A 25,556-nucleotide genomic window follows, 5' to 3' on the forward strand; every position below is an offset into this window, starting at 1 on the left:
CATGGATTAAGCAGATTATCTTCTATTAGTCCCTCCTGTCAATAATTCTAACATGTTGTTGAACAACTGTGATGGGAAAGGAAGGCCTTGGCCGCTGACAGAAGGTTCAGTAACACGTTTAAATGGTCCAACTCCCAAAAAGCCCATGTGCTCACCTCATTGGCTCAAGTCAGAAAAAATAAAAATTCAACTAGGATACAGACTACTGACTGTCTGCTTACCAATAAAGGAAACAGAAATATTACGAGGCTTTAAATAAGTAGAGTGTATCAGCAGGGTGTCCTGTGGCAACAATAATAAAGAATAAACAGCTGTAAAAATCTTTTGCCCCAAATTCAGGTCATACAGCAGCCCTCAAGAAACCCCCCTCGCCTATTGTCAGCTCATTCACTATCCTCTCTTCCATATATTCTCAAAGCCATCAGTTCATCCCCTACTTGTCTGCAGGCTCTTTCTTTGGTTCCTGCTGTTTCCCACACCTTCACCCAAACACGGAGTTTCAAACCACAGCCTCACCGGTTTTGTCCGAGTTGCAGAGCAGAGTCTCCTTTTCGGCCCGTAAACCTGGACTGGGTCCATGCTTCATCCAAGTGGCGATGGTGAACTGGTCCGTCAGGTTCTGGGGCACGACCAGGTCCGGGATGTTGGCTGCCTGCCATCCTTCAAAGCGGAAGATGAGGTCGCTGTCGCGCCCACTGTCAGTGAGCAAGGAGGCCGTCCAGTTGGTGGTGCTACTGGGAGCCGGTAGAAGGTCCATGCTGCCTGATGCAGCCCCTGGCAGTGACACACCTTCCTTCAACATTTACATCGACTGGACACAATCCAGATGGATTATAACTATTGCAAAAAACTAGATGGTTACCATAAAATTACTAATAAACCTTTCTAAAGAGATAAGATATAATGTATGAGGCTCTCCCTTACTGGTAGATGTACAGAAATCCCATTTATTTATGAAAAGTATCCATTCCTTTCTGTACTTAAGTAATTAAGACCAATGTTAACAAAGAATTCAAGCTCACATTAAGTATGCGGCTGATTGTTCAGTTTAGCTACTTCCCCCTCAACTACTGATCCGTTTAACACTGATCATAATGCAGAATGGCTACTTGTGCAGACTCTACAGACTTCCTGCTCCAGAGTCTCACTGACCATATTACAGAAATTGCATAAGCCGGTCAAATGGCAAGATGGGGGCACAGTTTATAGATTTCTGCCTGCCAGTGGAACGAGCTGCGACAGTGTGACCTCAATGATTTTTCCTGAGAGGCGTTTCGGCAGAAATGAACAGATCTGTTTATTTGATTTTGCATGAAATCTCCTATCTGTGCAGTAAGCTGTTTAGCTAATTCAATTATTTATACAGTTTCAAGGTGTTTGAAAATTATGAGTCTTTATTACAAGAACAAAGTGCTGTTCTCTTTGTCCTCTGCACTGAATTTTCTTTCATAACAATCAATATGGCATGAGGCCCATCAGCCCTGTACCGCCTTCCGTGCCAGAGCCGAGCTGGAGGCCGTCTACTGGAGAACATAACAGTTTTCATTACTGCCGATTGATTTTTCTTAGCAATAAATGCACTTGCGGGTTTCTTCAAGGAGTTCCTGAATCTGCTTCGAGGAGCGTGGCCCCTGGGGGCCGAAGGGCACTGGGAGGTCGACGCCGTCAATCCCGGAGAATTCCAGAAAGCCGTATGAGGAAGAGGCCCCACTTACTAGAGCCTTCTCTTGCCCTACCTTCTTTATCACTTTCATCAAAATTTTATGTCGACAGGCAAGCTTCTAAAAAGCTATCATTTCAATAAATTCCACAGCTGACATATTTGCCTAGTGATACAGAATTCTCACACATTATTAATCTCGGTAAAAGAAAGCTATTAGCTTTTAGGGTTCGATTTTATCTTTTAAAATGAGAATTAATATAAAGTGCTTTAAAAACAGTCTTCCAGTCAGTGAGGTGCCTTTTATGATACTTCTGAATCAACTTGGTGTTTATGGTCGAAAATGGACGATTTATTTTACTGTAGATGAGTTAACGATCACTGTGCTTTCGGACAGCAGTTAACAATGCACACTGGACTAAGGGTGATTGTGTTCACATCATTTAAGATTATTGCACACTTTCTTTGATGTGCTTTAATAGTTGTTTACTGTGTGTTTCCTGCAGGTGATGCTGCGGACGAGGACGATTCCCTTGGGGAAATGGGTGCTGCTAGGCGATTGGACGTGTCAATTTGTCACAAGGACTGTAATGGCTACAGGGTCGTGGGTTCGATTCTCTCCCCCGGTTGTATGGAGGCTGTATGTTCTGTTTGAATGGATTTCCTTCTGCTGTCAAAAAACATGCATTTTTGGGCAAAATCGTGTCTGCAAATTACCTATAGTCGGTGATTGTGGGTGGAAGTATTTGTCCTGTGATGGACTGGGGTTCACTGCAGTATGTGCGGATAATGACTATTAAGCTAAAAGGTTATGGATAACGGATGGGTGAGAGTCTCTCCATAGCAGATAATAGCTGCTTAGCTGACATTTTAGTCCAGAACAACTATTATTTTCCAATAATACAGAGAATTATACCAGAGAAGCCCTCACCTCCTACACTGATGCCTGTCATAGGATACAGAACCGTGGTTATAAATTCTCATCCTCTATGCAACCCTGGCCCCCACACGAAGCCTACCACAGAGTTTCTGCAGGGAATTCTCCGAATAGGTCTCCCGGTCGCAGCCCTTCCCAATATGGCTGGTCTGTAGCTCCACGGTGGCCCGCACTGAGGACACGGGCTCATCGCACGTGTCCAAGTGCATCTTGGGAAACAGTTGCTTGCTGCCTGTTCCTGGTTCATAGTCCACCCGTTTGTTCCAGCCTGGCGGAGATACAGATATACTCATACAGGTGAATTGCATAAGCTTAGGTAATGTGTATACTGAAAGAAAATAGTAGCATATTAAAACCTGGTTTTATGTATTTATTTGGTATACTGTTATAGCAAGAAACGCAGGAGGAGACTACAGTTCATACAAGAAAGCAGTGTTTTTCCTCATAATTACTCACTCATTATGTTACGGTGTAATTTCACTAAAAGGAATTTCAGCCTGAAATGTTGTCAACACACATTAGCAGGAAGGCAGGTGAGCTACACCCATACCACTTGGCACGGTGTTCTGTCTGTTACTCATACATCTATAAACGCACACAGCTATTTACTGATCTCTCGAAACGCTGAGGTTCCTCTGTTGAGAGGAGGAGGCTTGTGTGCATCAGGTAAGCTAAGACCTACTGAAGTGCTCAGCTTTACCAGGAGAACCTGATGAATGTAAACATTACAACAAACAACAGTGCTGGGAGACAGATCCTTCAGAATGGAAGGTACTCGACATGCTACTGTTGTTTCAGAAACGAAAATCTGAAGCTGCACTGCAAAGATTACTGCTGGAAGATGGAATGTAACATTTAATACACATGTAAAAGCTGTTTTTTTTTCAAGATAACAGTTATCATTGTCAAATATCAGAAAGAGGTCAATATGTGAGTGAAAAGCTCTCAACCATGTCCAACTTTGGAACATTCTTCGAAAAAAAAGTGCATGACAGAATCGCATTGATTGGAATTCAGTGATTAAGAGGTGTGTTCCAATACTTATGTCCATATAGTGTTTAATGAGACAGACTGGATTGTGCCCTCAAGGCTAGTGGAAGAAACATCAATGAAGTGTGATATGCTGACGATACCACATTTATGAAGAAAATAAAGCATATTTGAGGAAATTAGACAACAGAATGAAACACATGAGAATACAGATACATGTGAAGGAAACAAAGGTTAAAATGAGAGGATCAGTAGGTCTCTTTAATGTTTATGGAGAACATAGACATTATAGACAGCTTTCACCTTCCTGGGATTAATAACACCAAAAGTAGGATCCATCAGCCAGGAAGTATGTTACCGGCTGGCACTTGGCAATGAATCAACAGAAGGACTGACGCAACTTCAAGAACAAAGGACAGAATCATTCTGAATATGGTATTTTCTGTGACTCCTTATTAACGGGAAAGCTGGACAGGAAGAGGTCTGACACCTTTGATCTTTGGAGTTGGTGAAGGTTTTGAGAATACCATAGGCCGCAAGAAAACTGTTGATCAGATCAAGCCTGAAATTTCACCTGCAGCACAAAGAACCAGCCTGAATCTGTCTTATTTTGGGCATATTATAGTAAGACCCAGTGCATGGACAAGACCATAATTTGCTATGAATATGCCTTTGAGATACCTGAAGACCAAAGTTCTAGAGGAGTGTCACCTCTATGATGGCCAGGAGTCAACACTGACATTATGCCACATAATAATGACAAAAGGATGGATAATATTATTCCATATCCTAAGGTGGGCTAAGCCGTTACATACTCTGCAGTGTCTTTCTCAACCCCAACTTCTACTCACGCCACATTTTCAGGGTTGCATGGCCCTGCATACCATTACTAACCAAAGTCGATGATACTGCAGCTTAAGTACTGCTAGTCAAGTGTAACCAATGACTCATGACCTGGCTCCTTGATCTTATTAAGTGCTTTAATCCCATGACTTAAAAAGTGGTAAAATCTGTTAACCTAATTCTGTGTCAGGAGAAATACACTGTCAGAAAAAATGGCATAGCCCTGGTACAGTTTTGTTCCTCAAAGTGCAACATTAATGGACCACTATTGGTGCAAAAAAGCTCCTCAGCGTCCATTTCTGTATTTAAAAAAGTACATTTACCTACAGCTGGGGTACAATTGGCAGATCCTTGAGGGTACAGCCCCAGTGACAAGTAATTGTACCCTCAAAGGTACAAATTGGAACAACTCTGCATTCATCCAACGTCAAGACAGATACACAGCTCTTCACTTTGGGGAGTGGGCTGTTTACTGTATACCCTCAGGCGTGTCTTGACTTACCCAGAAAAGAGAGAAAATTAGCAAAATAATAAAGATTAATCCGCTCCAGGGAGATCACATGGCTCGAGGCGGGATGAGGAAGGTGCAAAAAGCCGGTGCCCCCCAAAAGACAAGAACAACAGGGATGCCCTGTGGCAGGACACAGCAGAGAACTCGGGATGGGCGTGGAGCTACCATCATATTTTAGGGGCAGAATATTCCCCTGCTGTGGGAATGGAACGCTGAAGCCAGTCGTGCTAATGCAGTGAGGATTATGTATATGGAATGAGAGCGAGGGGAGCTCGCTTATCATCGTATTGTATGTAGACCTTGCTTATTACCCAGTATCCTTTGCAAAGGCATATGCAAATTACATGTTGACCCCTCTGCAAACTGCAGCATTTCTCAACTGAGGCCTAGACCTTGTCACCCAAAGGGGCCAGCCACTCATCCCCACCCATCTCAATACTCAAATAAAGACCCAAGTGTCCTACCCTGTCAGCAAATCAAGTCATGAACATCTCAATTCATCTAATAACACAGACAATGAGGATCAAAGAAGCCACAACCTACCTTGCCAGCCGGGTTTGCAAGCAGGTTTGACGTCAATGCGCACAAGCGCGTTCTCTCTCGCTCTCTGCTGACCGCAGTCAAAAGCAGTCACCATGATTTTGTAGCGCCTCTGCTTGTCATAGCTCAGCCTCTCTGTGTTTCTGATGTTGCCTGGAAGAGATGAGAACCTGTTAAGGTCATTCAAGGATAGCAGTAGTTTAGCCTCATGTCATGGTTGGCAAGCAGCTGAACATATTAAAACTTCTTTTCGGTTAATTCGTTTAAACGTTCAATTTCATGCATGTAGAAAGACAATTAGCGAACATAAATTGAGGTTTTGCTCTGAGGGAAATTGTCGCATTTTGTGTGTAAACTCAAAACTTGGTTTTCATGATTCAGTAATCATTTGTCTTTGTCTAGACAGAGCTGGTTAATTAGTTGTACGGGTTATGCTTGGCTTGAGTGAGACAGAAACTGTTTTCGATAAAAAAACATCCCACCTCTCAGAATTTTACACCCAAATTTCTGTGCTCTTTTTAGCATGGAAAAGGTTCTACTGCCAAAGTAGTTAAACACTTGAGTTGCTCCTTATCTCTAAGCTCTTCTTTCAAATTAAATAGCTGCATTGTGGAGATGCTTCTCCAGCACTCAGCAATGCCATGCCAAACTGCAATCCTTTTGTTCTCGTACAAACCTCCCACGATCCCTTTCTGCCATTCTCTGCAGGTCGTGCTGAGTCTCTGGCCAGCAGTAAAGTCTCCCTTTGTGTCAGACACAGTCCTCCTGTCTGACTGTCTGTTAAGTAAGCGCAGTGTGCTGGCATTATCTGTCCAAGCTCAGACACCGAGGGACATGGGTCAGTATATGTCCTACAACCCATATGGCTAAATATTTACTAGTGTGGCTGCGGAGGCTGACAGTTTTTTTTTTTTTTAAATAATATATATATATATATTATGTAGATAAAGCCATGGACACTTCTGAATTTTAGTATACTACATCTTACAGTACATACTTATATTTATACTGTACTATATTTCTACTTAGCATTGCGTTATATTTCACAATCACATTGCTATTTTTATAGTCGAATAACGACAGGGAAAGGTAGTGATGGGACAGAAAATACCGAGATTTCGGAGCTTTTCTTGTCAGAGTAAAGGCCAGCGACTTGACGCAGGGCGTAGGAGTCAGAGGTTTCCAGTCCTGTCAGCTCTTAGAACCTTTTACGAAAGCAAGATGAAACCTTTGGGTGTCCTGTATTTCCCATTTAGAGAGACTGATTGCTCCCCAGTTTGTACTACGCACAACACCTTTTGATGTGTTCTGAAAAATGACCCTGGAAATGGCAGGAGGTGATCCTCAGATCCTCAGATGCTTGTGATCAGGCTGGCTGATTGGTGAATGGTGAATAGCATGTTGGTTCTGTACTGTCATGACAAAAGTGCTAAAATCTGTGGCCATTAGCTGGTCAGTGTTATTTAATAACACACTGATATATGACCAAAATCTCATATTCCAATGAGGACACATCACGAAATAGCATATTTTCTGTAAATTCAATGAATAAATGATTTATATAAAATGACCACATGGAGAGACCTATTTCTTATTACATTTTGAATTATTCACTCGACAAATAAAAGATACCGATATTTCATTATTTTTTTCCTTTTAAAGTGGTACCTTGGAACATGAACTTAATTCGTTCCAGAAGGCTGTCTGAGCTGCAATTTGGTTGAGGTCCAAGTAGAATTTCCCCATAAAAAAAAAACAATGTAAATTAATCGAATCCATTCCAGACCCCCAAATGATTGCCTTTTCAAACTTATCTACATACCTAACTAATGATAAAAAACATTGACAATCAATATAAAACATATGAAAAAGCACACAAACAAAAGCAATAAACATGATATAAATGAAAATTCATGAGCTTTTTGCCTTTATTGAGCTGAACTGATGGCAAACAGTAAGTGACAGGTGGAGAGGAGGAGGAATGGAGGGATTATTCTTTGAAAGGGGAGATGCAGCTCGATTTGTACAAGTTTTAGCAGGTCTGTCTTGTTTTGTCGTATTCTGCGTTTTCAGTCGTGTTGTGGCTAGATTTTTTCAACCGACCCATTTGAGGTGCAGATTGGTACCTCAAACACATTTCGACCCACAGAAGTTTTAGTAGGAATGGTCGAATTGCAAGATTTCGGTCGAGGTACTGTACAAGTCGAAAAAAAATTCCACGGACCCATTCAATGTCCGCGTTGGTCGTTTGAGTTCCAAGGTTATACTGTATTTCGGACCTTTCTGCAAATTTCCAATTAAGCGTGTAACAAAATATAAAATATTAATGTCTAAAATATAAAGCATGTCGCTCAGTGTACAAATGCACATAACCTAGTATGCATGTGTCCGCTGATTGCAATGAAAATTGAGGCCCTCATGCAAATTTCCTGCTTGCCTACGTGCCATGAGTAAAAGTGTGATTTGCGACACAATGAAATGAACAATAGGTGTTTCTATCGTCACATGATGTGTATTATCATATCGCCCAGCCACACACATATATCAGTGCTAGAAAAGTGTGGCCGAGAGCATGTGCTCTGCTTAAATGTGCTAATCAGCATTAATTATTGTAGCTGTTTGATTATGCAAACCTAATTTCAGTTAATACAATGGAAATGATACTTTTGAAGCACTTATTATAAACTAGCATTTCATGTTTCAAATGTTAAGACTGTAAAAAACAACATTATCATACCTGAGTTTTTGTATTTAACAAAATATATGTACAGTAGACAGTTAATGCCATGTTATACAGTTCCATCAGGGAATACAAGTTCAAGTACTTTTACTTAAAAAGTATATTTACAAGCAAGTATTTAGTAAAGTAGAAAGGTCAAAGGTGTACAGGTGTACCTTTACTAGAATACAAACCCCATTTCCAGAAAAATTGGGATATTATTTAAAGTGAAATAATATGATACATTATTTCACGTGATTATTATTTTTTATTATTCATTTTATTTTTATTATTTTTATTCATTCATTATTTTTGTCATTTAACTGACAAAACTACAATTTTCAACCGTTGTAGTGAGCAAATTAATTGTATTTTGTATATATAGGCAAAGTTAAAATTTGATATCTGCAACCCACTCAAAAAATAAGAGTGCACAGAATATTTCAGTAACGGACTGCATTAAGCAGGTGAGTTGGTAGCAGGTGAGGTATCATGAATGGTTATTAAAGTAGCGTCCATCCAAGGCTCAGTCTTTGCAAGCAAGGATGAGTAGCAGCTCACCCCTTTGTGCCAGAATTTGTGAATTTGTTAGTCAGTTCAAAAGGAACATTCCTCATTGCGAGAATGCATAGAATTTAGGTTTTGCAACATCTACAGTACATAATATCATGAAAATATTCATAGAATGCAGAGACATCTCAGTACGTAAAGGGAAGGTCAGACATCACTGCAGAATGCATGTGATTTTCGAGCCCTGAGGCCTAAAGAACTGTCATGCTTCTATGACAAATATAGCCACCTGGGCACAGGAGTGCTTCGGAAAAGCACTGTCACATAGCACAGTCCATCGCTGCATCCAGAAGTGCAACTTGAAACTGTAACGCATGGAGGAAGCCATACATCAACAAAAATGGAAGGAAGTTCTCTGAGCCCAAGCTCATCTCAGATCGACCAAAAGGCTGTGGAACTGTGTGCTGTACTCAAATGGGTCCATATCTCTGCTTGTTTTCAGAAAAAAAAACTGGCATTGAGTTCTCCTTGCTAAAGATAAAACTGACCATCCAGATTGTTATCAGTGAAAGGTGCAAATTCCAGCATCTGTGATGGTTTGGGGGTGCATCAGTGCCCATGGCATGGGACAGATGCATGTATACGAAGGTAACCTTGACTCTGAGGCATATATTAGGATTTTAGAGAGACATACAGTATGCTGCTGCCTGTCCAGATCTATCTCCTATATCTATATATATTTTATATATTGAAAATGTATGCTGCATTATGACATGGAGAATGGCGACCACAGACAGCTGAGCAGCTGAACTCCTGCATCATGCAACAATGGACAGATTTCCAATTGCAAAATTATTAGTATCCTCAGTTCCAAAACTATTTAAAACTGTCATTAAAAGGAAATGTGATGTGACACATTGGTAAATATGCCTCTGTCCCAACTTTTGTTGCGTGTGTTGCAGCCATCAAATTCTAACTTTGCATGTATTTACAAAATGCAACTAAGTTGGTCAGCAAAACTGTTGAAAATCTTTTCTTTGTACTTTTATCAGTTATATAAAGGTTCATGCGAATTAACATATAACTGATTTTTGTTTTTATTGCATTTTAGAAAATATCCCTGCTTTTCTGGAAATGGGGTTTGTACATTTTTGCCTGTTTATTTATTCTCTCAGTTTTACTTTGCTTGACGAGGGACAAATACTTAGCAATAACTGAGTTACTACTGAAGTAGAAATCGGGAACCAATTATGAACAAATATAACTGCTACTTGAAATAAAAGATGCACCGTTATTCATTTACGATGAACAAACATGGAATCTGCATTTAACTTGAGTTATTCATTACTTGTTACTTCAGTAGTTCTTTGACAGTTCCTTCAGTAGTTCTTTGATAGTTCCTTCAGTAGTTCACAAAGGCTTACAGAATTAACAGATATAGTAACAAATATAGTAACTGCTTGAGGTAAAACATGCATCATAATTCATTAATGATGAATGAACATAAGATCAGCACGTAACTTAGACTTAGTTTGTGGTTAATTAATACATAAGTAATAGCTTAATACATTACAGTGATACCTTAGAACACAAACTTAATTTGTTCCAGGAGGCTGGTTGAGTTATGATTTGGTCGAGGTCCAAGTCACCATTTCCCCATAAGAAATAATGTAAATGAATTTAATCCCTTCCAGAGCCCCAAATGATCACCTATTTAAACTTATCTACCTACCTAACTAATGATAAAAAGCATTAACAATCAATATAAATCTAACACACACATGAAAAGCACACATACAAAAGTGATAAATGACAACCCAATACTCCGAAGCGAGAGCAGACACACATGCACCACCTTCACGTCTCCCTATATTTTCCTTTTTAAGTTCTAAAGTTACTCTCACTACTTTCCTCTTTGGTTTGCTGATATCACTGCTTACATTCTTAGGGGGCATGATTACTGTATCACTAAATGTACTGTAGATAAAGCACCTGAGTTGGTCGAGTTAAGAGGCGTTTGAGTTCCAAGGTTGCACTGTGTTTCTGTTCCTTCAATTAAAGTGTAATTGGATTAAGGTTGCTTTGTACTGCATTATAACGGTGTCTATAGTGCAGTGTAGATGAGATCTTCCTTTCATAATGCATAATAAACATGGTTATAATGTGTTATGCCATTTTCTAAATATATCCATGTTTATAATGTTTTAATGAATGCATTATAATGTGTTATGAATATGTTCATATATTCTTATATACATGGCATTCATGGAAAGTGTTACCATACCATACCATACCATACCATACCATACCATACCATACTATACCATACCATACTAGTTGAAGGTCTATCCTTTATTGGGGAAATTTAAACTCTTAATTGCCGCAGGTAGGACTCTGGGAATCCCATACTTTTATTGTTTACTGTTCTCAGCAATTCAATGACATAATCTTCTTACGGTATCTTAAGTAGGAGTAGCAGTAGGTACCTGACCACCGTGGTGATTTTATCGCTTCATTACTTCATTCTTGAAGAGCATTGTGAGTAAATCATTTTCCATGCTATTGACTTGACTCTTATGCTCACCTCCAAACCTGCCAGTGGCTCTCTGTCCCACTTACTGAACTATGTAATTGCCTTCACATCTTTCCTTGTAAAGCCACTTCAGCCAAAAGCCTGTTGTATTTAGCATCCTAATCACCATTCCATGGATAACCACACAGGACAGCCCTTCAGAAGAAGGCGCCCTTGAGAAACTCATTTATAAGTCGCTTTGGCTCTGATTGGGAAGACGCCAGCCGCACAGTCAAAGTGTCCCTTGAATGCGAATAAGGGGTAGCGAGCCAATTGCCAAATTATAGAAATGACCAAATTGGATGAAAATTGACCTGGATATAAAATGGATCTCATATTATTTTACAGCTGCTGTATGAGGCATGGATGGTCCATCAACAGACCATAATGGTTGATGGTTCCCTGCATTTTGTGTGTGGCAAAGAAGCATGCTTCGGATTGGTAATTATCTTGCCCTGAGCAGCAATCAGAGATGATAAGGCCTCCAATGACAAGTTAACCTGCGTGTGATTGATGATTCAGCCAATGTGTACGCAAGAGTGAAGCAACCATTTCCTACAATCTTAGTTGGACAGTGAATATTTATAGCACTAAAAAGCTACTAAGACTATAAAACCCTGTTAGACTCATACTATTTTTTGTTTTTGGTCGTTAAAACTCAGTTTGCAGGTCGACAGATGTAGATGTAGATATATGCTTCACACAAATCTTATTTCTGTATAAATTAAAGTCTTGGATTTTAGATAATGATTTCTTGATTGGTCAAAGACATTTTTGGATGTTTTGACATTGTTGGCTTTTGGGAAAATGGGTGGTCAGGAGAGGAACTGATAAGTGGTCTGACAATGGATACGACCATGTCCATGCCTAGGGGTAAGAGCACATAAAACTCACCGTTGCGGTCGATGGCGAAGGGCGTTCCCGGGGTGACGATGTCATAGTTGCAGATCTGGCTGTACTGCGGCGAGCAGTCTCGGTCTGTGGCTTCCACCTGCAAGATGCTATCGTAGATCTTCCCCTCGGTCACTGCCGCATGGTACACCGGCTCACCGAACACAGGTGGGAATTCATTTACGTCGTCCACTTGGATGTGCACTGTGGCCCTGAGGGCGGAGAGCGGGGGGTGATGGGGGTGACACCTCTCACTGCACTGCCAGTGATTTAATCACTCGCATCATCTCTCCTACATCCCTTTCACACACAATGTCAACATTAAACACTCCTGAGGATCATACTATACAATAGTCCAGCAGACAATATTTACTAAATCATTTAATTGCAAGCATATGTGACCCATCACCACAAAATGAGTCTTATGGGTGAAGTTCTACCAGTGCGACTTAAGACTCATTTTGTGGCGACGGGTCACATATTGTGAGAGATACACGCAGTGGGCTCCCCCCGACCTCTGCAGTAGGCTCACTCACTTGTGGGACTTTTTCCGGCTGGCTGCACTGTCCCCAGTGCCACAATCATAGGCCTGGATGGAAAAGCTGTACTCTCTCCTCGTCTCACAGTCCACGGGGTCTCGGGCCCGCAGCACCCCCTCGCCGGACGTCCGGTTCAGCACCACCGCCTCAAATGGGATGTCCTGCCCAAGAACCCTGAATGCGCAGATTCCTCCTGTAAAGATACACAACAGGGGTCTGCAAAAGTCTCTCCTATAACCAGAGGTGGGAAGATCAGGTTCACAAAGTAAAAATCCAGACCAAGATTTTGTTTCAACCAACCAGTTGAGTATAAAGAGTCACATTCACAGGGTACTCAACTGGTTGGTTGAATCAAAATATTGGTCTGGATTTGTAAATTCTGAACCTGAAATGTCGACGTATGCTTATAACATAGGGAGCTGTCCCACGATGATGAAAAGTCATCCGACAGGTTACTTCATCCATTTATAACCATTTTTTGCCAATATATAAGCCTCAGTGCCACATACAGGTGACACACCCAGACCTTGAAGCCCCATCTGCAGGCCAAGCACCTGTCCTGTTTCACCGTTTGCTAAAGCCGAATTCCCCGTTTGCCTTTATCCCACATTCCATTCTCCCATCCTGTGTCACGTGGCTCTGATCCAGAGCAGGTCTGACACCAGCTCATAACTCATCATCCAACTGTAGTCTAGCTGCAACGGCAATCCTGATTCACTGCTGCAACATTTGGTTTGGACAAGGATTATTGATGTGATTGTTACTGTTGTAGAACAGCCTGGCTCAATTTTAAGTGCTTAATCACTTTATAAGTATTTGTGCATCATTTAGATTGTTTCGTAGAAATAGGTGTCAAAATTTATATCTAAAACATACAGGCTAATGCAGAATCATTTAAGTGTGAAATACAACCACAGAATGGCATGGAGGAGTGGAGGGGGGGGGGAGTGGCAGAGTCAATCTCAAGCAGTGCAGAAGGCACACTGCAGGGGTCCTCGCAGTTCAGCAGTCCATTGAAGGGCACAAACTGTAGGAGACTGAGAAACACCAATTCAGCTAACTGCAGGAGGAAATCGCAGTGCCCAGAGGAAATGAACAGAAAATGTGGGCAGAGCAGGAAAATGGCACACGCACATGTGAAAGGCCTTTGCTGGAGGTGCGAATCAACAGAGCTGCACGCTGGGCCTCTGCACCCAGAATACACTGTAATTTTATTTTTTTAATTATGACGCAGATTACGAAGCACATACTTCCTTGTAATACCTCAGGAAAGCTGTGTCTTTGATATTCACAGTAAGCTATTAGTTTTATGCTGGTGGTCAAATAAGTAAAAGGAAAATGGCAAAAGTTTCTGGTGGTATTTATGATTAGAGAGTAATCACAACTCTCCCATCTCTAAGGGGCTGGTTTTTTTCTCGCCAGAAGCATAGAATTAAATAGAGTATTTACTGATTTTGAATAACTGTGTGTGTGTGTGTGTGTGTGTGTATAAAAGAGTGTTTTGTGTAAATGATCTGTAAACTTTGCCTGCAGCTTACAATACATTCAGTTTAATATGATGGGGCATGTAGCAGTACCTGTACACCGTTCCCTGCCTGTCCACTAGGGGGCGATCGGGGCAGAGCATCCCACTAAGACTGAAGACACCTTGTACATCAGCAGAGCTAAAGACAACACTGGGCTCCAGACAGCCGTGCTGATCCCACACCGACAGCTTCAACAATAAAACAATGTTACATATCTTTAAAAGCAACAGAATGGAATGATATTAGATGGGATTGATAGCCAAGAAACAGGGTATGAGGGTGCTTCAGATCAGTAAATCATAATGAGGTTATTATAATATTATAATAGAATCAAATAACTCATGCATCCATCCATCTATATTGTAACTGTTTAGCTCAGGACTGTAGGGTGAAATAACTCAGAAAAGCGTAAACCGAATTCGATCACCATGCGCTGACATGCCTTAAGCTCCGCAGAGGAGTTATGCAGACCTGCCGGTCTTCTGGAGAGCACAGATAAGCCACACACTTAGCTTCTCTGTGTTTCCCTCCTTCAGGCTGCATTCCCATCTCACCTGCCCCAAACATCTGGCAACACTGGGGAATACAGTGATGCCCAAGCTGACAGCCACACAGCTGCTTCCTGCATACTGTTAAATCCATTTGAATCTCTATTATGTACTTCACAGGGTGCAGAAGTTGACAGTCGAAGCATTTCCTGAAACATCCCTCTTCAACTTTAGGCATCGCTATGCCTTTTATAGTGTAAAGTAGCAGATAGGAGAGAGACAGGTCTAGCTTATTAGAGACATGAATTTCAACAGTCCCTTCACCCAGAATACCAATAGCATCCATTCAACTGAAAACAAATGTTAATTATTTACTGTCTAAATTTGGCTGTGCTTCTGTGCAGCCCTGCATAGTTCTGACTATACTGCCTTCCAGGGAGTGTCCTGCTGGTGGGTTGTTGAGGCTGATGACGGGCATTTTGGTTGCTGTGACGTGCCGTAGGTCACCCACCACCTGCAGATGATGTATTCATGGCGGGTATCCCGAGCCATGCAGGAGTCTCACGCTACATACGCAAGCGGCTGAAATGCCAGCCGGATATAAAGGAGACATTCATGTCTTTTTCCAGCAGCCCTTCCTTTCGATATTTATTAGGGTACAGTGTGGGGATTTGAGGAGCTGAAAAGCAGCGTGGCTCCAGGAGAACCAGCCTGGGGGGTCTGAGATAAGGAAGGAACATGGGGAGGGGTGAACCTGGTCAACTAGCACCAGCAGCAGGGAGAGGTGCAGTTTGGAGATGCATTTTGGCTATTGAGTAACTATGACAACAGACCACATCACCACACGACCAGAATGGGCAATCTGATGGTCCCAAAGAGGAATGTGCAACAAACATCCTCCATTGCATAGGTCAGGAGGTAAGACTGAGATGGTACCTTGTTCCACCCATTAGAAAGCAGTGTCCTCCCCCACAACCACACTGAATTGGGTTACATAGCAACCGTCGGCAGACAGGTTAATGAACTAAAGGGCAAAGTTAATTATCATCTCCAATGCTTTCTCAGCTTCCCAACAACCAACCCTACAGTAAACCCATTAGTTTTCCAGGTGACCTCGTCCTCCCCACAAGTTCTGCCATCTCTAAGCAGCTCAACCACTGTTAGCCGTGGAAACTTTAAGAGCACGTGAATGAAAATGTAGCTCTATCTCTGAGCCACAAGTTCCAGAACCTTATAGATACTCTAAAAGGGAATCTTAGGAATCTGTGGATAAACACGACCATTAATAACCACTATTAATAACACGAGAGAGCAGGTTAAACAGCCATCATCCCAGCTCACACAATAGTAAGTAATGACAAACTATTTCCCATAACTGTAAGCCTGTCTATCTTCATTGGGCACTCTGTGAACTATAGGCTATGTACAGATTTCTAAACTGATCAAAATCAATGAAAAAAAACATTAAATTTAACTGATTCAAAAGTTCAATTAAAAAAAATGAACCTTAAGATATAAACATATTTTAAGCATTCATAACTTTAGTTTTTGCTTTCAAATTACATTTTAGTTTTTAATTATTTTTAAATTAAGCTTCATTCATCATCCAATCACGCATTCATTTTCAGTACCACTGATCCAGAATAAGGTCGAGTTACTGTGTGAACTCGATTCAAAACGTATCTGAAATGTACTATTGGCTTTCTTGCTGTTTATATGTCATACTTGACTCTGTCCCCCTAAATCAGCATCAGCAAAAATGTAATTTTTTTTTTTCATCATTTATCTCTCAACCACTGTTCTTGGTCGGGGCTGGGGGGGCCTAGAGTGTATCCCACGCAGCACAGAGCACAAGGCTGGGGGGCACCATTCCCTGATGGGATATTAACCCATCGCATATAATATACAACTGACCCGAGAAGCCTTTGAGGAGATTAATATCCAATTTATGTATTTTTCTTATTTAAGGAGTTGGAAGCATCACTTCCTCCCAACTCCAGGGATGGGGATCAACATTCAGTCTGAGCTCCATATGTCCTTTAACTAAGCTTAATGTGTGTGTCTATTTGTGCGTGCGTGTATGTGTGTGTGTGGGGGGGGGTTAGGTATATATTATATTGTGGAGACCAAAGGTCCCCACAATGTGATAAAACCTCTTATTTTGATGTGTGAGGATATTTCTTTTTGGTCTCCACAAAGGGAAATTCAATTTAATAAAATCTGTGTCTGTACTCAAAAAACTAGATATGCCAAAAGTTTCGTATTTTGTTTGGTTACTTATGCTTAAGGTTAGGGCTGTGTAGGGGTTAGGGTTAAGGTTAGGGTTAGGGTTAGGGTTAGGGCTGTGTAGGGGTTAAGGGTCGTTATTGTTGGAATTAGGGCTTTTCCAAAAGGACGGTCCATACAAAAATATGAACACAAATGAGTGTGTGTGTGTGTGTGTGTGTGTGTGTGTGTGTGTGTGTGTGTTTGCACATGCTTTTCACCGTATAAGTGAAAAATCAACATAAATCTTTTAAACAACACATTTCCCATCATAGATATGTATGATGAAATACACACTAAATTAAAATATATGAAAATCTGCACTTATGGTCAAATCTGATTCAATCAAAGAAAACTAAGCAGAAGCAGATGGGATGGCGGTAAGTGACCCTGCCAGGCAGACGGGGCGATGCTCATTACTCTTCCGTTTAATTCTGTCGCACGCAGAGATGGAACACCTGCCCAAAAGCGTCAGATTACACACTGAGTGCATCATCCTGGACCATAGTAACACCCAGCTTCTCGCTGAATTGCTGCGGAAAAACTGATTCTGGAGACCAATCTGACAAAAGGTAGCACTTCTCAAAGCAATTCTGTTTGCGGCTTTCCGATAAGGAGCGCATATTAAATACTCTGCTCTGTGTGCCTCCATTCTCCCAAATGTCTCTTTAAACAGCCCACACCATTAAAAGACCGATTACCAGTTACGTGTGAATGTGTGTGAGCTTCTACATGCCTCTGGGACTCATGATTCAGCCCCGCAAACTGCCACTTTCGAGATTCAGGAAGCCTTGGGGCCCAAGCTTATAAAGGGGGCCGATGCAGTGCAAAGTCGCTGATTATCAACGCTCTCCCTCCTGCCAGCCAGGTGCTACTCAGCTCCCAAAGCCTGTGATGAACTTTGCCCTTTTACTTCCTGGCTCACAGATCAGACAGGAAGCAGAGACCAATCGGGTGCTGGCATATCAAACCCTCATCCCCAGCGCCCCCCCCCCCCCCCATGATACATCAGTTCCTGCTTGAGTCATGCATTACTTGCTTCAAGATGCATGGAAACAAGTAAGAACATTATACGTATTTATAAAAAACATAAATACATACACTGCACGTATAAACACTGTTCACACTGACGTCTACAAAACGTCACAGACCTTGGTAACCCTGCTCCATTGGCTCATTGACCAACGGCCCCGTTACCCAGCATGCACTCCAGGATTCCCCTCTCCACCCCGCGACTGTCTCACCACAGCTCCTGAATGACAAACGGCCCAATTTCCCTTCGCGATGTCTGAAGTTGATGTCGCTATTTGAGCCTAGTGCCGGCTGGCGCATTGGCTGCTCTGTGGGGCAGCTGCTCACACGTGTAACACGCCTGCGGCTAATAGCTACCGGTGCCAATGTGATATAGAGAGCCAGTTCTGCCTGCAGCCATCAGCAGTGGGAGTGTGTTATGCTACCAGTACAAGTGCTTCTCCAATTACGGAAACCTCCCACTACATTCACAATGATCTCTTCCATTCGAAATGTCAGTACAAGGCCTTTAGTTTAGAATTTATGTTCCTCTGGATTTATGATCTTCCAATCCTGATCTATGAATTTATGCTGTTTGAATGAAGATGCCTGATTATTAGGCAGCCCAAGCCTGCTGCAGCCTATGATGTCTTAATGTGGCACATATTTCAGTACAATGTACTGTATTATCAATACCATGACATCAGTCCCCCCATATCTCCCGCCCCCCCCAAAGCCGGCAACTAAAATGCGAGTGGTAGGACCGAAATGATTGCTGCTTGTTTTTGCCCGTTGAGACAGTATGAAATGTTCAGCATTTACTCCATCCATCCATCCATCCATCCATCCATCCATCCATCCATCCATCCATCCATCCATCCATCCATCCATCTACATATTTACTAAGAACAAGCTACCCATTTGTTTCCCAATAGTTTCCCGTGATGAAAATCTGCAGGGAACACTGAATCAAACTTAGGCAGACAAATCACGACCGTGTCGGGTCGGAGCTCCCACGGGTGAGGAGGCGCCCTGATTAATCTGTCCACACGCATCGCTGCCTGCGCCGTGCTGTGTGACGTGCAAGTAACGCGGAGGTCGCACTTACGGGGGGAGGGGGGGGGGGGGTCAGCTCACACAGATGTGTGCTCTCCACAACGTGCCAACGACGCCCATCCTCTCCCACTGATTTGCTCTGGCGGCCATTAAAACAGGGTCATTGAATGTCTGACCAAAGCAGAATTACTTTTTGGATCATGGCAGCACTTGGAAAGTTCGGCCTCCTTTGGAGTCGACCTTCAAATATCTGGGCAAAAGTCCCCCACATGCAGAGGTAGCGCGCCTCCGGGTCCCTCTAGCGGCTCCAGGTTCCTCTAGCAGCTCCCCGTCCCTCTGGCGGCTCCGGGTCCCTCTGGAGGCTCCGGGTCCCTCTGGCGGCTTTGGGTCCCTCTAGCGGCTCCGGGTCCCTCTGGCAGCTCCGGGGTCCCTCTAGCGGCTCCGGGTCCCTTTAGCGGCTCCCGGTCCCTCTGGCAGCTCCGAGTCCCTCTAGCGGCTCCAGGTCCCTCTGGCGGCTCTGGGTCCTTCTAGCGGCTCCGAGTCCCTTTAGCGGCTCCCGGTCCCTCTGGCGGCTCCGGGTCCCTCTGGCGGCTCTGGGTCCCTCTAGCGGCTACGGGTCTCTCTAGCGGCTCCCGGTCCCTCTAGCGGCTCCGGGTCCCTCTAGCGGCTCCCGGTCCCTCTGGCGGCTCTGGGTTCCTCTGGCGGCTCCGGGTCCCTCTAGCGACTCCGGGTCCCTTTAGCGGCTCCGGGTTCCTCTAGCGGCTCTGGGTCCTTCTAGCGGCTCCGGGTCCCTCTGGCGTCTCTAGGTCCTTCTAGCGTCTCCGGGTCCCTTTAGCGGCTCCCGGTCCCTCTGGCGGCTCTGGGTCCCTCTGGCGGCTCCGGGTCCCTCTAGCGGCTCTGGGTCCCTCTGGCGGCTCTGGGTCCCTCTGGCGGCTCCGGGTCCCTCTAGCGGCTACGGGTCTCTCTAGCGGCTCCGGGTTCCTTTAGTGGCTCCCGGTCCCTCTGGCGGCTCCGAGTCCCTCTGGCGGCTCCGGGTCCCTCTGGCGGCTCTGGGTCCTTCTAGCAGCTCCGGGTCCCTTTAGCGGCTCCCGGTCCCTCTAGCGGCTCCGGGTCCCTCTGGTGGCTCTGGGTTCCTCTGGCGGCTCCGGGTCCCGCTAGCGGCTCCGGGTCCCTCTAGCGACTCCGGGTCCCTTTAGCGGCTCCGGGTTCCTCTAGCGGCTCTGGGTCCCTCTAGCGGCTCTGGGTCCCTCTAGCGACTCCAGGTCCCTCTAGCGGCTCCGGGTCCCTCTAGCGGCTCCCTTTCCCACCTGATAGTGCTGGGGATGTGACATCCCTCTCCGATCAGCCTGAATGCTAACATCTCTCACTACACTTACAGGTCTGTGATGAGTCACACACACACACACACACGTATATCCTTATGGGGCCCGCTCATTGACTATGGGAAAAATGTTAATGCTAACTATGACAACCTTAACCCCCACCCTGCCCTAACCATAACCATAAGTAACCAAGCAAAATACAAGAGTTTTTGCATTTTTATTTTTTTCATAGCAGTCACCGATTTTTATAAAATAGAGTTTTCCCTTATGGGGACCAGGAAACCGGTCGCGATAAGGGGAAAAAAAGTGGATATTTATCACGTTATGGGGACATTGTGTCCCCATAAGGATAGGTATACCCCGCTCACACACACACACACCTGCATTGCCGCTCATTCTCCCTTCTGCAGCGAGCGAGGAGACATTACTACAGAGACATTATGATTCTGGTCTTAATTAACTGGCTTAAAACAGCAGGGAGCAAAACATCCGAGGCTCTGAAGGGAAACCAGCTCACATGGAAACACTCATGGAGGGTTTCCTGTAAGTCTCATATAGATTCTCGGAGTGACGGCGCCCAGACGCAATGTTCGGCCGGCGGCCGGCCTCGGCTCCATGATATTACCGGTAATAGCAGACAATTTCACTGACAGCAGCAATGCCAAGGGCAACCAAAAGACAGATTAGCATGACCTTTCAGGAAAAATCTTTTTTTTTCTTATCTGGTGCAAATACATTTTTTTCCCCTTCGATTCAGCCAGGAATGGCGGCAGATGCGACAGGCCCCCAGCCCAGCGTGGGTGGTCCTGCGAGCAGAGATCTGTCCCTCAAGGCCTTTCGCTATGAGCCACCTTCGCTAACCGAACCAATTACAGACATTGTTGGTGAGCTGGCGTTCCGCGAGCAGGGTGAGAGCCTGCAAAGGCCTATTGTCATGGCACAGTAACACACAGCAAGGGGTGGAGAGGTGAGTGAGAGGGGGGTTGAGTCTCCCAAGAACAAAAAGAGGCATTTTTAATATTACAAGTGACAGGACAAGGTAAATATTTAGCTGCAGTCGATCGCATTTTCAGTCTTTTGTGTGTGTGTGTGTGTGTGTGTGTGTGAGTGAGTCAGATATACTTTACATTGTGGGGAACAAATGTACCCACAAGGTGACAAAAACCTGTCATTCTGATGTTGTGGGGACCATTTTCTTTGGATATTTTATAAAATTCTGTGACTGCAATCAAAAAAAGTAATAATGTAGGGGTTGTCATGTTGGGATTAGGATTTTGCCCATAGAAATTAATGGAAGGTCCTCATTCAGATAGGGGCGCCAATGTGTGTGTGTGTGTGGGGGGGGGTTTGCATAGATCACATTTGACGACCAAAGTGTAGTAAAACCTGAAATTCCTCTACGTTTGGAGGCATCTTTTGAGGTTTGTGAATGCAATGAAAAATTAAAAATGCCAAAAGTCTTGTATTTCAGTTGGTTACTTATGGTTAAGGTTAGGGCTGGGTGGGGGTTAAGGGTGTCGTGATTGGGATTAGGGGTTTTCTCATACAAAGGAATGGACGGTCCCCATTTAGATAGGAATACCAACTTGTGTGTGTGTGTGTGTGTGTGTGTGTGTGCCTGTGTGTGCGTGTGAGTGTCGGGTTGGATCAGGTATAAGGCAGTAAACACCGTACTTATCAATAATGTGATGATGTTTTATTGCATTTTTTTACTTCTTGTCTGCAAAATAAATAAAAATAAATGTAAATTATGCCTGGCGGGGCTCTTGCGGTGGGGGAGAGGGACGACCTGTCAGCTGACCTGTTTGAGAGCAGAGCTGATGGAAGGCAGCTGGCTGCTTCCACACCCCCCGTCTCCCACAGCCGCCCCACCCGCACGGCTGACCTGTGGTCTAAACACCAATGCTAAGATCCCTTCTGTTTGCCTCCTCGTCCGAAAGGAGAGACCCAGGCCTCACTGGATGGATACTTATAACTGCAAGGCTCTCCCCGCGGTGAAGCTCCGCCCCAAGGTGGTGGTGGTGGTGCTGGGGGGGGGGGGGTGGAAGGCATGCCTACCTTTTGTTTTGGGATTTCTCCCCTGGGATGGAGCTTGTTAAACAACTAGAGCATCTTCCAGGAGAGCAAAGACAGAGGGATTACTCTTCGTCTGCTTCTGGGAAGAACAGCCACATCCAACACAATTATGGATCTCCTCACTCTAAGACCAGCTGGGGCCTCGATCAGCTGCTTTCTTTACAGGCTTTGAACATCTCACAGTAATGTGATACATGGATCACTCATTTTGTGCACTGTGGTGTGTGGCTCTGTGGGTTAGGACCCTGTTATTGGAAGGTCACTGGTTCAAGTCCCATACAGAGCAAGGCCCTTGACCCCAATTCTTCCAGGATCTGCCTCACCCTGCACTTTCATTCTGTTGATTTGGACAAAAGCATCTGCTAAGTAAAAGTAAACTAAATACATAAGAACTTTAGAGTCAATGGCTGCAGCTCCAGTACCAGCTGTCTGCTACACTTAAGCCAGTGCTGTGGACTGTAGCCAGTCACACATTTCGGTACCATGGAGAGCAGCCCAGAGCCGCAAACAGCTTAGATCCGCACTGTCCCCTAATCAACCGGAGAGGCTTGGTCTCCGTCCACGGAACGCTTCGAGGGGCCGGCGCTCCGCTCTAGGCCCCTGTCTTCTTTTAGTCCTGGGTTATTGTGCTTAAATGTGTTTATTCAGGCTCAGCAGAGCAAGACAGCAGCCCAGGGTGGAAGCTGGAGGACCGGAACAGAAAGGATGTTTGCTGTCTCTGCCCTCATGTCTCTGAGGTAAAAATTCATGCCTTGTGAATCTATGATGTTTTACACCTTTATGTATTCATCGGAAGCCAAACTGAGCACAAGTCAACAGGAAAAACACTTCTGCACTAACGAAAGCAAATTTAACCTTATGCATGTACTGTCTATATATATAAAATTCATATATATATATATATATATATATATATATATATATATTTCCTTTCTAAATCCTGCTCAGTTCAATGTTTAAAAGAGTTTTTTATACTGGATAATTAGCACCTACACTGATGATCAGTCTCAATCCATTAAAATCCAGCCTCAGCCATGAGTAACTATCAGCAAACAAGTAAAATTTAGTTTTTAGTAATTTTGTTTTGCCAGTAGCTTCTCAAATGCATTTGTGCAAATTATACTCAGAATCTGTGGCCCTGAGCTGTCGAGGGTGAGACAGACTCACGTGTACAGCACACCCCTCGCCCCCCCCCCCCCTCCCCCGCGTGGTAATGGGCCGGGGGAGGGGACAGAACTGCAGGAAAGGACTGGGCACATGCAGTAAATACTGTCAGCACCTTCAGAAGCAGAATCATCCCTCATTCAAAGGGCTGACAGGCGCCTCCATCCAAATTGACGCAAAGGGAGAACAAAAAAATGACATTTATCCTTTCATGGCAGCGTGCGTAAGTGCGGCTTCTAAGAGGCGCAAAGCCACACGTGCGTCTGCATCTCGCGCGTCATCATGTCCCTGCTGGAGGTCTCACCGCAGCCTCCCCACTCCACTCTCATTCCTTTCATGTGTGGCTCTTGGGCGGCTCTGGACAACTGATACAATGAACGGCATCCGTCTTAAAAACCTCCTCCATGGCCTCCTGTATCGGTCACTGATGCGCTTTAAAAAAGGCAACTCAGGCAACGTTGGCTGATTCCAGATCAGCTGCGGGAGAGGTCGTCTTATCAGTGACCCAGGTATCATGTACTTGAGATGTCAAACCTGCCCCCGTTCTGATTAATCCCTAGAGACGCACTGTCCAGAGTCGGCCTCCTGGCCCTTTTGTAAGGAGTGCAGATACGACAGGAGTTCTCTGGAGGAAACTTGGAGCCGAGAGGAAGCAGATGGTGGCAATAAGCACCTGACTACCAGGCTCTGCAGAGTAATAAATAGCGAAATCACGTCGAACACAGATTTAAAGGACAATAACTCTATTTGATGTTGCTGTGGACAGTCACGACACGGACCAGGCGATATGCAAATCCGTGTATAATTCAGTACCATTGTGGACCGTCAGGTGGATAATGATGAGTGAGAGAGATGAAAAACCGGCCTGGGTTTAGCTGGCAAAGCCACATGTTCTATTAGGCAGCTCTGCACACTGTGGCCCTGGTCAGCATGTAATCCTCTCAGGCCTGCCGATACACTGTAATTCCTAAACACAAAGGGGGCAGTTCCACACTATGTCATTACTGACGACTCCCAATTAAAACAAGCCTTCTGTCCAGTGGTGGAATTTGAAAGTGGGAGGGAGGGGCAAACAACCCTGGGCCCCGCATTCCATGGGCCTCCTGCTTTTTTTTTTTTTTAATAAAACACATACTGCAGATCAAATGTCCACCCCAAACTATTACTATGAGAATTTTGGTTTAAATATTATCATCTATAATAATATAACATATCTTAAAGTTGGCCGATCGTTCTGCCAGTGCGATTCCCCCCTTCCTGCCATCAGCGAATTTTACCAACAGCACTCCCGCCCCCACCCTGATCGGTAAGTGTCACCGCTGGCAGCCTGCGCTTTCATTAGCATATTATTGATGTTCCATCATTTTTAATTCCCTCTCGTTTCTCTTTTGGATCCAAAAATACCTCGGACGGCCCACTTAGGGGCCCTCTAACCATACCAGCCTGGGCCCCCCAGAGAAGTTGCACCCCCGCTTCTGTCTAGGCATGCCAGCGTTGCATGCTAACTGCCCCAAACTGCAGAGGGCAGGCATGCTAATGCTCCACAAGGCTAAAGGCCCACTGGAAATACATTAAAGCAGTACTATTTACAGTGGCGCTGTGATTGCAGAGTATCTAGGACCCTGGACTGCAGACAAAGGCCACAAATGGGGAACGTGCAAAGAAGGGTTAGTGTAAAGAGTCTTCCTGTTTTTGGCAACTTGCCTGTAAAAATCCAGCGGTACACATCTTGTCTGGCTGTTCAGTTTAGCGAAATGGCTCTCCTTTCAGCTAGTGCATTACCATGAGATTGAGGGATAGCAGCGGAGCCCGCGTCTGTAATAAAAGCATGCAAATAAGCACACGGCTTTGTGCTGGCAGAAGCTGAAAGGGATCCAATCAATAGGCCGCAGATCCCACAACAAAACGGGCGATTAGGAAGCAGGCCGCAGGGTCG

The 25,556-nt window shown here is 44.2% G+C and overlaps 1 protein-coding gene across 1 annotated transcript in view; it reads right to left on the reverse strand.

Annotated features, from left to right (window-relative positions):
• The window catches only part of LOC125716725 (calsyntenin-2-like), a 91,884-nt gene that overhangs the window by 18,374 nt on the left and 47,954 nt on the right, over positions 1 to 25,556 (reverse strand). Inside the window, exons 3-7 of the mRNA XM_048989352.1 lie at positions 12,710 to 12,905; positions 12,177 to 12,385; positions 5,485 to 5,634; positions 2,680 to 2,865; positions 517 to 774 (exon numbers count right to left, since the gene is read on the reverse strand). Of these exons, the coding sequence (XP_048845309.1) occupies positions 517 to 774; positions 2,680 to 2,865; positions 5,485 to 5,634; positions 12,177 to 12,385; positions 12,710 to 12,905 (999 nt within the window). The remainder of the gene's footprint in view (positions 1 to 516; positions 775 to 2,679; positions 2,866 to 5,484; positions 5,635 to 12,176; positions 12,386 to 12,709; positions 12,906 to 25,556) is intronic.

The sequence above is a fragment of the Brienomyrus brachyistius genome, chromosome 21, assembly GCF_023856365.1.
Source record: "Brienomyrus brachyistius isolate T26 chromosome 21, BBRACH_0.4, whole genome shotgun sequence".
NCBI lineage: Eukaryota > Metazoa > Chordata > Actinopteri > Osteoglossiformes > Mormyridae > Brienomyrus > Brienomyrus brachyistius.